Source organism: Agrilus planipennis, unplaced genomic scaffold (assembly GCF_000699045.2).
Source record: "Agrilus planipennis isolate EAB-ADULT unplaced genomic scaffold, Apla_2.0 scaffold102, whole genome shotgun sequence".
NCBI lineage: Eukaryota > Metazoa > Arthropoda > Insecta > Coleoptera > Buprestidae > Agrilus > Agrilus planipennis.
This window is the reverse complement of record NW_020439034.1, coordinates 265,119-282,225: the sequence shown is the minus strand read 5'-3', so window position 1 is coordinate 282,225 and position 17,107 is coordinate 265,119. Positions and strand designations below refer to the sequence as shown.

At 32.8% G+C, this 17,107-nt stretch overlaps 1 protein-coding gene across 4 annotated transcripts; it reads right to left on the bottom strand.

Moving 5' to 3' along the window:
- Positions 1-274: 274 nt before the first annotated feature.
- On the bottom strand, positions 275-9,039 carry LOC108735169 (PDZ domain-containing protein 8). 4 transcript variants are annotated; one of them, XM_025976642.1, is made up of 11 exons: positions 6,481-6,768; positions 6,220-6,420; positions 5,973-6,165; positions 5,705-5,915; positions 5,495-5,649; positions 3,891-4,246; positions 3,139-3,770; positions 2,612-2,834; positions 2,238-2,496; positions 1,737-2,026; positions 275-321 (listed from the first exon to the last, which is right to left on the bottom strand). In XM_025976642.1, exons 1-11 carry the CDS (start codon positions 6,652-6,654, stop codon positions 304-306), a joined length of 2,712 nt encoding a protein of 903 aa, XP_025832427.1. In that variant the 5' UTR covers positions 6,655-6,768; the 3' UTR covers positions 275-303. The 4 variants fall into 4 exon arrangements, with proteins under 4 accessions (XP_025832427.1, XP_018322503.1, XP_018322505.1 ...); XM_018467001.1 differs by lacking the exon at positions 275-321 and adding an exon at positions 1,022-1,669; XM_018467003.1 differs by lacking the exon at positions 275-321 and adding an exon at positions 1,022-1,669 and having other exon boundaries at positions 1,737-2,023.
- Positions 9,040-17,107: the final 8,068 nt, after the last annotated feature.

The following is a 17,107-nucleotide window of genomic DNA, read 5'->3' as shown; positions in this document are numbered from 1 at the left end:
AAATACTTAGCTGAATTAACTTTTATAATTTTATAACAGATTTGGCTCAAAGAATTCGTTTCTCGATCACGTGAATCGAAGATCAATTCGAATAGTGTACAATTGCAAGTACTGCCCAGACGCATTGCCAGAGGATCTGGTGTTTTATAATCCCTGTTCGTTTTTATTACATGCGCGACAGCATTTTTCTATAAATAGTGGCATCATTGATTTGGATGAAGTAGAAGTATCTCTTCTTCCGGTCGGACTTGCGGGATTCATGCCTNACTTACATAAAACAATGGTTAACAACCCGTATTGTTGTTAGAAACCAAACAAATTCTGGGAAAAAATAAAAAATTTTAAATGCAGAGTAAATTTTATAATTAAAGCTTATTTTTAATGCACACATTTATCAATTTATCTAAGAGAATAAATTCACTAAATAATAGACACTTAACGTTATTGATAACGTGTCAATTAGTTTAAAATGTAATTGTTTAAATAATTTTGTTAATATTTTTAAGATTTGTGTCTATTTTTTAAATAAATATATTTAACGAGATCTGTGTAATGTACTCCCACTAATACCACAAAAAAAGAATAAATTATATATAATACTAAACAATAAAAAAACTAGTTTTCTTAACGTATTCACGAAAAAAAAACTTAGTTTTAAGTACTAATTATAAGAGGCCAGCACCACAGTTCTTCTTCAATTATTCCTCCTGTGTTTGTGAGTGGTTAATTTGGAAATTCAAAAAATATTGATAAACTGGAACATGACTCTATACGGGCACGTGTCCAGCGACAAAAAAAAATTAGGACCATTTGGTGTAGGCGAATGATGAAAATACTGTAGATAAAAGAAAAGGTAGAGGAGAACCCAGGACGCTGTAGAAGCCAATAAGGAAAAATATTGATAATATGGTAACCACCCTCTGAAGTATGAAGGGTTAGTTAGAGATATTAAAAAGTTGGAACAGGAGTAAAGAGGAACAGAAGAAAGTAGATCAGATTACTATTCACAAATAATTAAAGGTGTAATGTTCTAGTTCTTGGGAAATGCGAAGTTTGGATGAAGATAGGGGGAGTGCAGGTGCGTGTCCAACCAGGCTTTGGAAAAATGACCCTAGGGGGATGAAATAGTTAAAGCCAGCTAATCTTTAACATCGTGATAATAGGAAAAGATACTAATTTTACTATGAATTTTAAAATAATTAGTACCTTTATTTAGAAACAAAAAGATTATTTCGTGCTAAACCATTTCTTTTAAGAAGGAATATTCTACGGTTTTGCTATTTTTTTAAAATATAATTATGGATTTCGTTTTTAAACTAAAATCGACAGACGCTGTGGTGCATAATCCTTTTTAATTGGTCTCTTATCGATTTTATTGAACAACATCGACCACGTTATCTTTTTTATCTTTTCTACATTAAATGCTATTAACGATGTGCTGTAAATTTTTGATAACAATTACGATTTATACTATTTTTTCTTGGGTGTGCTGTAGGCCAGAACAATAGTGGAGCATGAGTACGGTTAGGCCTTGTATTTTGGCATCGGCTTGTCCTATAAGGAATGCAAGCCGAGCTTTTTCAACGTCTGACTCGGTGCTGCTCAGTTGTTTGCACATTTCCATATGTTCAATTGTTGTAGAGTCCAGTACCCTTTTCAACTCTGAAACCTGTTAAACAACTTACCTTCTTTTTTCCTTTTTTTTTTTAATAGCAGCAAAAATTAGTAGCACTCACCATCAAATTTATCTTCTCCACTTTAACTTCCATGGGTATGTCCATGTAAAGTTGCATGCCACTTTCTTTTGCCTCGTCCATTAAAGATTCATCCGAGGGATACATTAGAATTTCGTCAACCATATGAAGAATGCTTTCTGTGATTTGCTGAGGATTTTGATTTTGTATTTCTTCGAGAATTTTCGGGCACATTAGGAACGAATTGGTGTTAGCAACTAAAGATTGTTTCCTTGGTGTTCTTTGAGGTGATTGAGGCAAACTTTTGGATTGTAGTTGTCCATAATATTCCACTAAGAAAAGCGACAAAGAAGACAACAGTTTCTTTTTAGGAACGAAATAATTTATGAACAGAATTAGGAAGATATGGAAATGAGTAAAAAGAGATCACAGATGCAAATTGAAAGATCTAATTTCGGTATAGGTGAAAATAAATAAGAATCCAGTTATTGCTCTTTAAATAATTATGCGAATTAGATTAAACTAAAAGTACAAGACACTTACCAGGAACACTCAGATTTTTAGCACTGTTAACTCTCTTTAGACCATTTTCTTCTTTAGCTTCGACATGGTATGTGGACTCAATGGTTACGAAATCGTCATCTAGGGGTTCACTCATTGTAATTTCTGGTTGTATAGAGTCCAGGGCTTCGATAACTTTTTCGACGGGTTCGCAAGGCACATTCATTTGGCACTTAGACATACATTTCTTGTGACAAGCCAGAGTACACTCTTTACATTGCACAGCGTCTTTCAACCATATCTGTATTTAAAATGTTCTTTATGTAATTTCAAAGCAACTTTTTAGAATAATGCAAGAATTAAATATCGAAATTACAGATTGAATCAAAATTTAAAATATTTTATTTTTTTAATACCTTTTTTGCACAAAATCCGCAATGAGTAGTACGGTTAAATTGCATCCTAACAAAGTCGTGTTTAGTAGAAGAGACAAACGGCTTTTTGAGATCGTTTTCAGAAGAAGCAACAGGATTTTTACGTTTTATTTCAGTTTCGCCGTTCCATATAAACGATAGAACTATATCTCCATAACAGAACACCTGTTCGAAGCCAGAATGACTTGTCAAAGGATGGTTTTGGCTGGAATTCACATTCCTTTTTATTAGTCAAAAACTAACAAAAATCACGAATTCGATACAAATTTTATCACATTCCTAAGTGATTTCTGGTTTTTATTTAAATTGGCTTCCTCAGGAATGCTTTCCAATGACTAAGATATATTCGTACCTTACTTCAGGTACCTAGTACTTTGTTACTTAAAAGTTAGCAAAAGTCGCTTTTATGAAATAAATATGTTCATTGATAATTTTAAAGAATTAAATACCATTTGCAACATTGTAACTTGTAACTTCTGTACAAAAATGACTGAATTTTTGTAACTTACCTTGCGGTAGATATATTTGGGGGCAAGAAAGGATAAGTCATGGTACTGTATCCTAACAGAGAGCACGAAAATTCGTTAAGAATTTGGACAACAGGAACATTCACGTATCCCAACAAAATTTCGTTGTTAGAGGCAGTCACACCCCACACGTTCACGTTCAAATATTTGTGGGTGTCCCTCAGATTAAACGAGTATTCGTCATTAAATTTTATCACAGTGTTTAAATCCTTTGTTTGTCCTTTCAAAATTTCAATCGTTTCAGTTTCCACTGAATTCTCATGTGATTCAGAAAAGGACAATTTTCTGGGATTTGTAATGCATACGGAAGGAATAGGAATGTAGTTGGATTTAGAATTCGAATGCTGTGGTGAACTGGTGGTGGTAGTGGGGATATTGTCTCCCGGCGAGGATGAAATTTTACGTTTTCTGAGGGTGAAACTGCCAATGGTTTGGGCGATTTTGGACATATTCTCACTATTGCTCGTGAGTATTTTTGGAATTTTGTCGCTACTCTTGATTCTTTCTAACCCGGTGAAACTTCGTGACTTTTTACCAGAATCCAATACTTCTTCAGGTATCTTTGGCTTAACAGATTCTTCCACGATTTCGAAATCTTCTTGATATTTCTCATCCTAAAGGAAACAGACAGGTGATGACAAGGAAATGTTTAAAGAAAAGAAGTGGGATTAGCAACAAACATTCTGTAATAATTCCCTCACGCTCATCTTTTCCTTTTAATAATTAATAATTACCTTATTCAAACATTTGACAGGTGTTTTTTCTTCTGTCTTCAAAAATTTCTCTTTTATCACATAATTGTTCACTTTCCTTTGTACTCGAAAACAACAAGTTGAAGTTGACTTTATCAATTTGTTTGCTTGGGCCAATGACACAACTGACTTACCATCGACGGTCACGACAACGTCACCCACTTTTAAACCACAATTAACAGCCGGAGTTTGTGGAACAAGAGATTCTATCACAATGAGATTACGTTCTAGTTTAAACGCTGCCCCAAGTTGTTGTTGTCGAAATTTTGTCACCGTTAGTTCGAGTAACATCACAAAGTAATCGTCACCTTGGTAAACACTGATCCATGCAAACGTGTCTGCGAAATGGAATAATACAAAAGAACTGAGATCGTTTGAAATTCGAAGAGTGGCAAAAATGAATGCTTTGAGAGCGGCCCTATACGAGTACAAAACATGGACGGTGAGTTGGCGTTATGAAGGATAAACAAGGATGAAGAACATACCGAACATAGAAAAAGTTAGAAACAGAAACAACAGAGGAGACATTTAAAAGAATTAGGGTTCAGAAACACCTTTTGAGACACATTAAGAAGACCTAGATTAAATTGCTGTTCGCAAATAGTTAAGGATGTGAGTTTTCGGGAAATGGGAAAATTGGTTTAAGAAAGGAAAGAGTGGAGGTGCGTGTCCAATCAGCTTTCGGATTGACATCTCCCTGTATTGATGATAAAATCACTTTGATTTGACGCTTAATCTTTCCTAATTGTAACAGGTCTAGGCAGTATTCTTCCTTTACCCTTCAAAAGGGAAGAATCTTTATAGAAGTAAAAGAATCTTTATAGATACATAGTTATTTTGTTTTGGAATGATAGCATTTTGAAAATTTTAATCTTTTAAATTTCAATTAGACGCCAATTCTTTTCCTAATAAAGTAATTGTTAAGTTCAATTACCTCATTTAAGAATAAACAAATTTCTTTTTAAATTACCTACCTTTTTTATTTTTAAATAACCCAAATGTTGGTTTAGATATAGACAGCAATAATAATTTAGTAATTATGAAGACCAATCTTAAATTCTAAATTATAAAGAAGAGGGAAGGTAGGAAAAGTCTTTACTTGGAAAAAGTAAAAAGTTGGATAACAAACGAGATTGTAGGATTAATAGAAGAAAGGCGAAAACACACAAGAAAGGTATAAGGCGGTCTACTGGGAAATAGGAAGTATAGGGCATCTAAGGAACACAGGATTGGATATGAAGTGTAAAGAAGTAGAAGAAATGTTTGAAGCATGTAAAAAAAATGAGGCCTATAATTGTAAAGAAGTTTAGAGAAGTTGGGTACAGTAGTAGTCCTGATAAATAAGAAACGAGACAGGAGCCATTTAATAGAAAATGGGGAAAAATCAGATAGGTGGAAAGAATATTAAGAGAACACATGCACAGGTCAAGAGTTAGGATATGTATTAGAGAAGGAAGATAGTGTGGAGATAGGTGTGCTAGGAAACCTCACAAAGAGAGAAGTTTGATTTAGCAATTAAAAATTTATGAACTGTTATTTAAAATAAAAAAATTAAAAATAGGAAACATTTAGTTATGAGAACTCACCAACAGCAAATGTTGTATATACTTTTTGAACATCTGGGGACACTTCCAATCTACTTACTTCTAAACATTCAATTTGTAAGTTTCCTTGGGAAACTACTTCGTAGTCATCAATATCCACTTGACCTGGATCAGTTTTTATAAAGAATGGTTTATATCTTTAATCAAATATTAATTTTAGTAAGGGTAAGTAATAATTCTGTCACAAAATACCTAATTTTATAATTGGGTAAAGTATGTTTTCTTTTAATGGCCTTTTTAATTTGATGAACAATTAAACTTGTGATATTTGACTGTAGTTGTCTTCCTTGAAATTGAGACTGAACAGCTAAGTCAATTAATGGGTCACGACAGAAGCTAAAGGACCAGTGGCTGTATGGAATCCTTGTAAACTGGAGTCTTATTGTTCCACACAATTTTTTAACTAAATAGAAAAGTATATGTGAATAAGCTATGGAGCTAATACTAATCGTAAATTTACCTTTAATAGACAAGTAGGCAGTTTTTCCAAATTTCATTCTAGCATTTACTGACAGTGAAAAGTTACCTCTGTAATCTACATCAACTGTTAGTGTCAAAGTCTCAATGTTGCCTTCAGATTTATCTAACTTAACACTATCAATTCCAATATTTTTTAGAATAGGAAACTGTGATCCTAAATGAATATCTTTTATCTGCAATAATACTAATAAATTCATGGTTTTCTGTTTCAAGACTCAAATACATACAGTAACAGCATCGAAAAATTTTCCTGTTGTAGTTTTAGTCACTAGCTCATCAAATTCTAGAGACAGTTTTTTGTAAAACCATCTTTTAATAGCATCAGAATGCCTTAGTTCATAAAAAAGGAATTGGAATAGCAAAGTAATTGGTAGGCCACAATTAAAACCATCAGGAAGGGCTTCATTTTCTAACTGTTCTTGTAATTCCTGGAATGTTTTTGTGTTTTTACTTAATCCTATGTGAAATAAATAAGTAAAACTTCTTACTTCTGGCAGTTGAAATGGTTCTTGTTTTGTATTTTCCTCTCCTGAATCCTGAGACACACTTTTCGAATTGATTTTCAAATATTTTAAGAACAGGTAGTATTGAGCCACTAATGTTATTATTATTCCCAATAAAATACAAATACACGACAAAAACAGCAAGGCAAAAATGTCCATTTTTGTAAAGTGTTATAATTTTGTTATACCATTTTAATATATTAGTTAAGAAAATACTGGAAATTACAAAAATTAAGACCCATTTTTTTAGGTTAACATAAACACAGCAAACCACTAGACAAAAACTATCTGTCAAGTCGCTTTTACCATTTTCATATAGGTGTCGCAAATTTTAGTTGTATTGTGTGTTGCATAACTAGGTACCCTATTTAAAGTTAAATATTTCTAAAAAGTCTGTAAAAGTTTGTCAAGAACATATAATTTGAATCCAATTCGGTAATACAAATTTTGCTTTATTTAAATATATTTTGCTTTATTTGAATGTGTATATAAAACTACACAAACTTATGAATGAATATCTCTTACTACTCTGAATTTTTCTTTTATATACAATGCTTAAAATTTCTATTTACATTTATAAAAAGCAATTAAAAGGAATGCCTTAGAAAATTCAACGAAGTAATTAATTAATTGGTTTATCTTCATTACGTATTACACATCAATTTAAAAATATCCATACAAAAATTTTACAAATACGAAGTTAAATAAAATTGGAAAGAAAAAAAATTAACTAACCACTACCTAACCTTCTTCTTTAGTTACTGAGTTATTTTATGGTTCGTTTCGTTGCCCTAATCTTTTCTAATTAAAAAGTATTAAGAAAACATACTTTGATGATTAAATTAAAAAATCTGTTTTCTTGTTTAAATACAGTTTGTTATCTAAATGTCTCATCATCATTATCATCGTAAAGTCGTCAGTCCTAAGACTGGTGGTTGGACACGCATCTCCACTATTTTCTATCCTGAGCTAATCTTGGTATTTCCATGAAATTAGAACATCCCACACCCTCAGGTATTTGTGAACAGTAATCTAATCTAAGTCTACCTTTGTCCTGAGAAGGTGTTTAACCAACCTATTTCGCTTATTTCTTATTGACTTCCATACCGTCTAAATGTTTAAACAATTAGCTATTTTTTATACGAACACAAATATTTTCTTTTACTAGTCATGTTTACTATCCAAATGAGCTTTAATCCAATACAGAGAATATTGAGAATTCATCTTTAGGTTTGATTAAAACATCATGCAAATTTAAATCAGTTGATTCGAATTTTTGATGAATTCTCAATATCGATCAAATTCTTGTACTATGACACAGTTAACATTGACGGTTTGGTCTTTTTTATGATTGGATTCTGTACTCAGTGGATGTTCTGTAACAACTCTGGAAAATATTCTTTTAAGGATTTTTTGAGATTCAATAAATGTTCATGTTTATGGTTTTGCCTACATCTGAGGTTACTTGTAACGTATATTCTTCAAGAAATTTATTCGGAATAGGAAAACACTCGTAATCTTTTTGTTCAACACATTCAATCCAGAAGCCAAATTTGCGTTTTATCCTCCGTGAGGATATTTTATCTCTAACTATAAACGTGATTGTGGTTTCTTTCCTGTAAGGACTTGCTCTTTAACTAGCAGAACCCCTGCGACCCTTCCACGGAATCCCCTTTTAGGAATCGTTGTTCTACAGTACGCCCTTTTTAGAGTTTTTCGTGGCAGAAAGCTTTGTTAAAGCTTTATAGTTTACTTAATAAATAAACACAAATTAATTTCCACAAATATATATATAAAAACTTTACTATTGTTTCGCCTCCTTGAGGCTTCTTCAGAATAAGGGTAAGTAATAATTCTGTCACAAAATACCTAATTTTATAATTGGGTAAAGTATGTTTTCTTTTAATGGCCTTTTTAATTTGATGAACAATTAAACTTGTGATATTTGACTGTAGTTGTCTTCCTTGAAATTGAGACTGAACAGCTAAGTCAATTAATGGGTCACGACAGAAGCTAAAGGACCAGTGGCTGTATGGAATCCTTGTAAACTGGAGTCTTATTGTTCCACACAATTTTTTAACTAAATAGAAAAGTATATGTGAATAAGCTATGGAGCTAATACTAATCGTAAATTTACCTTTAATAGACAAGTAGGCAGTTTTTCCAAATTTCATTCTAGCATTTACTGACAGTGAAAAGTTACCTCTGTAATCTACATCAACTGTTAGTGTCAAAGTCTCAATGTTGCCTTCAGATTTATCTAACTTAACACTATCAATTCCAATATTTTTTAGAATAGGAAACTGTGATCCTAAATGAATATCTTTTATCTGCAATAATACTAATAAATTCATGGTTTTCTGTTTCAAGACTCAAATACATACAGTAACAGCATCGAAAAATTTTCCTGTTGTAGTTTTAGTCACTAGCTCATCAAATTCTAGAGACAGTTTTTTGTAAAACCATCTTTTAATAGCATCAGAATGCCTTAGTTCATAAAAAAGGAATTGGAATAGCAAAGTAATTGGTAGGCCACAATTAAAACCATCAGGANCCGCGTCTGGCAGTTTCGACAGAATACAGACCACTTCGAATTATTTTATTCGATTAAGCTAACGTGCCTATCACGTGAGGTCGGCTACGCCGGGATTCGTTTTCAGCAAGTAGATATCCATACAAGTGGACCTTGTTGGAGCATACGTAATCCTAAAATGTAACATCGTGCTACAGATGGCGTTCACTGTGCCATTTGTAGTATTTTCTGAATAAAGTTATACTTCATTTACTTTCTGTAGCGATGTGCCTCTTCCAATGTCTTGGATGCGCGCTGGCAAAATCGTAGGTAGGGAGAAAAAAGCTCATTATAATCTCGACTCTTGTTCATTAAACATACTTCTTCATACAGTACCTGACAACAGTTTTGTTCAATCATGAATAGTAATGCGAGTCGAAAACAAGCGTTAAAGCCTTTAATATGTCTTCAAACATAAATAAACATCTCGTTGATATTTTCAGTAGTAAATGGTACCAATAACAGCACATCTGAGCAATGCAACGGTAGTGGATAAAATGGTCAATTTTTCCGTGCAGTACTGTACGGATTATACGCTCCTCACCGGTTATGAGTTTTGCCGAGAGTTGTCTCCTTCCTTTTCTGGCCTAGTGCTGTTCTTTTCTACTTTGCGCCGGTCAAACTGAAGGTCACATCGCTACAGAAACTAAACGGAGTATACTTTTGTTTCCAATTAGCTCTCAGGCTTCATGTGGATTTTGTGTATTTCTGTGATGACCCAGAAAACGTAAAGTGTTGATTTATTTAGACTAACCAACGATAAGTGTCAGGCCTGGTCGGACGGGAAATGTTAAGATAGATACGCATTTCCAGGTCAGGGTTTTGGAGGGTGTGTTTGTAAAGGTGAAAACAATTACTTTTCTAAGCTCGTCTGGATTGCATGCCAGCACCGTAGTGCTTTCGCTTGCGATTAGATTTTTCCTTAATTACACGATGTTTGTAAAAATTAGAAGAGCAGGTATGGTTTTTGTGTTTGTCAATCTCTCAGTTAGCTTTGGGAAAAGCGCTCGAAAATTGCACTGTTGGGTTAAAGATTTAAGAAACTTTTTATTTAGAGTAGGTTTCTGAAAATTTTAATCAATTTTATTCAGCAGTTTAAAAATAGTAGCGAAAGAAACGGTTTTACTTTCTGGAATTGGATCAGTTCCTTATATCTTCTTTCGATATTTAGGATGTTATCGCATAATGGGATATATTTTAATTAAAATTATTTATTTAAAATTACACCTATCAGATTTCGTTTAGAATCAGACGTAGGAGATCGAGTAATTAATCATTACAAGTAAGTAGTGATACAGGGTGGTGAGGCGGGTACTGTCTTCACTCATCCTGTTGGCTTCTTTTTAATTCATTTATAATTCTCAACTGAAGCATTAATGAAAGAATACAATAAATTTTTCCAGATATTTCAGATATTTTACGAATAGACTATTTGACTTACAAAATTCCCTACAATTTGACTTACAAAATACCCTATAATTTGACTTACAAAATACCCTACAATTTTGTAAGTCAATTTAAAACCTGTGACCAACCCCGACACGTAGGTAAATAAGTGTTCTATTTTACTAATTTTGATATGCCACGTTAAAAATATAGTTAAGATTTTNAAATTTCAATTGGTATACGTTGGAAGAAATCCCTTGGAAATTGAAAAGTTTCGTCAGTAAATATCGTACAGGTTGAATTTCAAATTTCAATTGGTATACGTTGGAAGAAATCCCTTGGAAATTGAAAAGTTTCGTCAGTAAATATCGTACAGGTTGAATTTCAAATTTCAATTGGTATACGTTGGAAGAAATCCCTTGGAAATTGAAAAGTTTCGTCAGTAAATATCGTACAGGTTGAATTTCAAATTTCAATTGGTATACGTTGGAAGAAATCCCTTGGAAATTGAAAAGTTTCGTCAGTAAATATCGTACAGGTTGAATTTCAAATTTCAATTGGTATACGTTGGAAGAAATCCCTTGGAAATTGAAAAGTTTCGTCAGTAAATATCGTACAGGTTGAATTTCAAATTTCAATTGGTATACGTTGGAAGAAATCCCTTGGAAATTGAAAAGTTTCGTCAGTAAATATCGTACAGGTTGAATTTCAAATTTCAATTGGTATACGTTGGAAGAAATCCCTTGGAAATTGAAAAGTTTCGTCAGTAAATATCGTACAGGTTGAATTTCAAATTTCAATTGGTATACGTTGGAAGAAATCCCTTGGAAATTGAAAAGTTTCGTCAGTAAATATCGTACAGGTTGAATTTCAAATTTCAATTGGTATACGTTGGAAGAAATCCCTTGGAAATTGAAAAGTTTCGTCAGTAAATATCGTACAGGTTGAATTTCAAATTTCAATTGGTATACGTTGGAAGAAATCCCTTGGAAATTGAAAAGTTTCGTCAGTAAATATCGTACAGGTTGAATTTCAAATTTCAATTGGTATACGTTGGAAGAAATCCCTTGGAAATTGAAAAGTTTCGTCAGTAAATATCGTACAGGTTGAATTTCAAATTTCAATTGGTATACGTTGGAAGAAATCCCTTGGAAATTGAAAAGTTTCGTCAGTAAATATCGTACAGGTTGAATTTCAAATTTCAATTGGTATACGTTGGAAGAAATCCCTTGGAAATTGAAAAGTTTCGTCAGTAAATATCGTACAGGTTGAATTTCAAATTTCAATTGGTATACGTTGGAAGAAATCCCTTGGAAATTGAAAAGTTTCGTCAGTAAATATCGTACAGGTTGAATTTCAAATTTCAATTGGTATACGTTGGAAGAAATCCCTTGGAAATTGAAAAGTTTCGTCAGTAAATATCGTACAGGTTGAATTTCAAATTTCAATTGGTATACGTTGGAAGAAATCCCTTGGAAATTGAAAAGTTTCGTCAGTAAATATCGTACAGGTTGAATTTCAAATTTCAATTGGTATACGTTGGAAGAAATCCCTTGGAAATTGAAAAGTTTCGTCAGTAAATATCGTACAGGTTGAATTTCAAATTTCAATTGGTATACGTTGGAAGAAATCCCTTGGAAATTGAAAAGTTTCGTCAGTAAATATCGTACAGGTTGAATTTCAAATTTCAATTGGTATACGTTGGAAGAAATCCCTTGGAAATTGAAAAGTTTCGTCAGTAAATATCGTACAGGTTGAATTTCAAATTTCAATTGGTATACGTTGGAAGAAATCCCTTGGAAATTGAAAAGTTTCGTCAGTAAATATCGTACAGGTTGAATTTCAAATTTCAATTGGTATACGTTGGAAGAAATCCCTTGGAAATTGAAAAGTTTCGTCAGTAAATATCGTACAGGTTGAATTTCAAATTTCAATTGGTATACGTTGGAAGAAATCCCTTGGAAATTGAAAAGTTTCGTCAGTAAATATCGTACAGGTTGAATTTCAAATTTCAATTGGTATACGTTGGAAGAAATCCCTTGGAAATTGAAAAGTTTCGTCAGTAAATATCGTACAGGTTGAATTTCAAATTTCAATTGGTATACGTTGGAAGAAATCCCTTGGAAATTGAAAAGTTTCGTCAGTAAATATCGTACAGGTTGAATTTCAAATTTCAATTGGTATACGTTGGAAGAAATCCCTTGGAAATTGAAAAGTTTCGTCAGTAAATATCGTACAGGTTGAATTTCAAATTTCAATTGGTATACGTTGGAAGAAATCCCTTGGAAATTGAAAAGTTTCGTCAGTAAATATCGTACAGGTTGAATTTCAAATTTCAATTGGTATACGTTGGAAGAAATCCCTTGGAAATTGAAAAGTTTCGTCAGTAAATATCGTACAGGTTGAATTTCAAATTTCAATTGGTATACGTTGGAAGAAATCCCTTGGAAATTGAAAAGTTTCGTCAGTAAATATCGTACAGGTTGAATTTCAAATTTCAATTGGTATACGTTGGAAGAAATCCCTTGGAAATTGAAAAGTTTCGTCAGTAAATATCGTACAGGTTGAATTTCAAATTTCAATTGGTATACGTTGGAAGAAATCCCTTGGAAATTGAAAAGTTTCGTCAGTAAATATCGTACAGGTTGAATTTCAAATTTCAATTGGTATACGTTGGAAGAAATCCCTTGGAAATTGAAAAGTTTCGTCAGTAAATATCGTACAGGTTGAATTTCAAATTTCAATTGGTATACGTTGGAAGAAATCCCTTGGAAATTGAAAAGTTTCGTCAGTAAATATCGTACAGGTTGAATTTCAAATTTCAATTGGTATACGTTGGAAGAAATCCCTTGGAAATTGAAAAGTTTCGTCAGTAAATATCGTACAGGTTGAATTTCAAATTTCAATTGGTATACGTTGGAAGAAATCCCTTGGAAATTGAAAAGTTTCGTCAGTAAATATCGTACAGGTTGAATTTCAAATTTCAATTGGTATACGTTGGAAGAAATCCCTTGGAAATTGAAAAGTTTCGTCAGTAAATATCGTACAGGTTGAATTTCAAATTTCAATTGGTATACGTTGGAAGAAATCCCTTGGAAATTGAAAAGTTTCGTCAGTAAATATCGTACAGGTTGAATTTCAAATTTCAATTGGTATACGTTGGAAGAAATCCCTTGGAAATTGAAAAGTTTCGTCAGTAAATATCGTACAGGTTGAATTTCAAATTTCAATTGGTATACGTTGGAAGAAATCCCTTGGAAATTGAAAAGTTTCGTCAGTAAATATCGTACAGGTTGAATTTCAAATTTCAATTGGTATACGTTGGAAGAAATCCCTTGGAAATTGAAAAGTTTCGTCAGTAAATATCGTACAGGTTGAATTTCAAATTTCAATTGGTATACGTTGGAAGAAATCCCTTGGAAATTGAAAAGTTTCGTCAGTAAATATCGTACAGGTTGAATTTCAAATTTCAATTGGTATACGTTGGAAGAAATCCCTTGGAAATTGAAAAGTTTCGTCAGTAAATATCGTACAGGTTGAATTTCAAATTTCAATTGGTATACGTTGGAAGAAATCCCTTGGAAATTGAAAAGTTTCGTCAGTAAATATCGTACAGGTTGAATTTCAAATTTCAATTGGTATACGTTGGAAGAAATCCCTTGGAAATTGAAAAGTTTCGTCAGTAAATATCGTACAGGTTGAATTTCAAATTTCAATTGGTATACGTTGGAAGAAATCCCTTGGAAATTGAAAAGTTTCGTCAGTAAATATCGTACAGGTTGAATTTCAAATTTCAATTGGTATACGTTGGAAGAAATCCCTTGGAAATTGAAAAGTTTCGTCAGTAAATATCGTACAGGTTGAATTTCAAATTTCAATTGGTATACGTTGGAAGAAATCCCTTGGAAATTGAAAAGTTTCGTCAGTAAATATCGTACAGGTTGAATTTCAAATTTCAATTGGTATACGTTGGAAGAAATCCCTTGGAAATTGAAAAGTTTCGTCAGTAAATATCGTACAGGTTGAATTTCAAATTTCAATTGGTATACGTTGGAAGAAATCCCTTGGAAATTGAAAAGTTTCGTCAGTAAATATCGTACAGGTTGAATTTCAAATTTCAATTGGTATACGTTGGAAGAAATCCCTTGGAAATTGAAAAGTTTCGTCAGTAAATATCGTACAGGTTGAATTTCAAATTTCAATTGGTATACGTTGGAAGAAATCCCTTGGAAATTGAAAAGTTTCGTCAGTAAATATCGTACAGGTTGAATTTCAAATTTCAATTGGTATACGTTGGAAGAAATCCCTTGGAAATTGAAAAGTTTCGTCAGTAAATATCGTACAGGTTGAATTTCAAATTTCAATTGGTATACGTTGGAAGAAATCCCTTGGAAATTGAAAAGTTTCGTCAGTAAATATCGTACAGGTTGAATTTCAAATTTCAATTGGTATACGTTGGAAGAAATCCCTTGGAAATTGAAAAGTTTCGTCAGTAAATATCGTACAGGTTGAATTTCAAATTTCAATTGGTATACGTTGGAAGAAATCCCTTGGAAATTGAAAAGTTTCGTCAGTAAATATCGTACAGGTTGAATTTCAAATTTCAATTGGTATACGTTGGAAGAAATCCCTTGGAAATTGAAAAGTTTCGTCAGTAAATATCGTACAGGTTGAATTTCAAATTTCAATTGGTATACGTTGGAAGAAATCCCTTGGAAATTGAAAAGTTTCGTCAGTAAATATCGTACAGGTTGAATTTCAAATTTCAATTGGTATACGTTGGAAGAAATCCCTTGGAAATTGAAAAGTTTCGTCAGTAAATATCGTACAGGTTGAATTTCAAATTTCAATTGGTATACGTTGGAAGGAATCCATTGGAAATTGAAAAGTTTCGTCAGTAGATATAGTACAGGTTGAATTTCAAATTTCAATTGGTATACGTTGTAAAAAATCCATTGGAAACTAAAAGATTGCGTCAGTAATTACCTGATTTTTTTTAAAGGTGATATTCAAAGCAAAATAATAAAAAAATTCAAAGTATTCCATCATTCTTTTGGGAACTCAGTTTTTCCTGCGACCTTCTTTGAAATAAGACAAGATTAGTAACGGGGTCGTCAGATTGGTTTCAGTTTTCTGGGGTAAGTTGTGCCCTTGGCATTTTTAAATAGGGCAGCAGAAATTGCCTTTTTACTTTATACGTTTCTTTGTTTAAGCACAAACTGCCTTCCTGGAACACTGATAACATGTAACATTTAATTTACGTCTCACGCAAACCGCTGGGTTCGAGAACTGTTTTGTTTAATCGTGTTTTATCTATTACATATTTTATAGTTTGACTTGATAAATAGCCAGTTAGATGACGATTGAATTTGTGGCACTTTGGATTCTTTTATTACACTTAAGGCAGTATAATGAATGCAGAATTTTGTTAGCTTTACAGTACTTTGTGTTTATTTTTTACTGTTTTATAGGAACATAATCAGTTGAAATATTTTTTACTTTATTAATCTAATAACCTACAAAATTGAGGTGGGAAAATCATCCGATTAATCGATTAATTTCAGTCCGCAAAAATAGTCAATTAATCGGTATAATTGATTAATAATCGGTTAGGAAATTGATTATTTTTATCTCTACTACCATATGTCTAAGCTGTAACTATTTTTCCGCAAGTGGCGAAAAATGTACTACGTAAGCGCGATAAATTTCGAATTGATACCACAGTTCAGGTATCTTAAGCTGGGAATACATGTAAGAAATGTTACCATTCGTATGTATTTGTTCGTGACGTTTGCAATGAATAAAGATCAAAAGGCGTTCGTATGTGGATGTGCTGAAAATAATTTTCAGTGGTTTGCTACAATTCGTTGCTAAAATTTTTTGTTTAAAATACGTTTAGAATCAGACGTAGGAGATCGAGTAATTAATCATTACAAGTAAGTAGTGATACAGGGTGGTGAGGCGGGTACTGTCTTCACTCATCCTGTTGGCTTCTTTTTAATTCATTTATAATTCTCAACTGAAGCATTAATGAAAGAATACAATAAATTTTTCCAGATATTTCAGATATTTTACGAATAGACTATTTGACTTACAAAATTCCCTACAATTTGACTTACAAAATACCCTATAATTTGACTTACAAAATACCCTACAATTTTGTAAGTCAATTTAAAACCTGTGACCAACCCCGACACGTAGGTAAATAAGTGTTCTATTTTACTAATTTTGATATGCCACGTTAAAAATATAGTTAAGATTTTGACTTTCATTTAAATACAATAAAGTTATAAAATTATTCGAAGTGGTCTACATTCTGTCGAAACTGCCAGACGCGGATCGCGATTTCGATCTTTTTGGATCTCATTAGCGCGTCGCAGGCAGCTCCGACAGAACACAGACCAACTTTTACCTGCTGTTATTCATGCATTTACAGCAGGTAAAAGTTGGTCTGTGTTCTGTCGGAGCTGCCTGCGCCGCGCTGATGAGATCCAAAAAGATCGAAATCGCGATCCGCGTCTGGCAGTTTCGACAGAATACAGACCACTTCGAATTATTTTATTCGATTAAGCTAACGTGCCTATCACGTTGAGGTTGGCTACGCCGGGATTCGTTTTCAGCAAGTAGATATCCACACAAGTGGACCTTGTTGGA

Bases quoted from the DNA above. Each gene is read 5' to 3' on its own strand.
- LOC108735169 (XM_018467001.1), bottom strand. From the start codon at position 6,654: ATGGACATTTTTGCCTTGCTGTTTTTGTCGTGTATTTGTATTTTATTG. The intron at 2,497-2,611 runs GTATTAAAAAAA...TTTTAAATACAG, and splicing joins GCGGATTTTGTGCAAAAAAG to ATATGGTTGAAAGACGCTGT. The intron at 1,670-1,736 runs GTGAGTGCTACT...GTTGTTTAACAG, and splicing joins TGGAGAAGATAAATTTGATG to GTTTCAGAGTTGAAAAGGGT.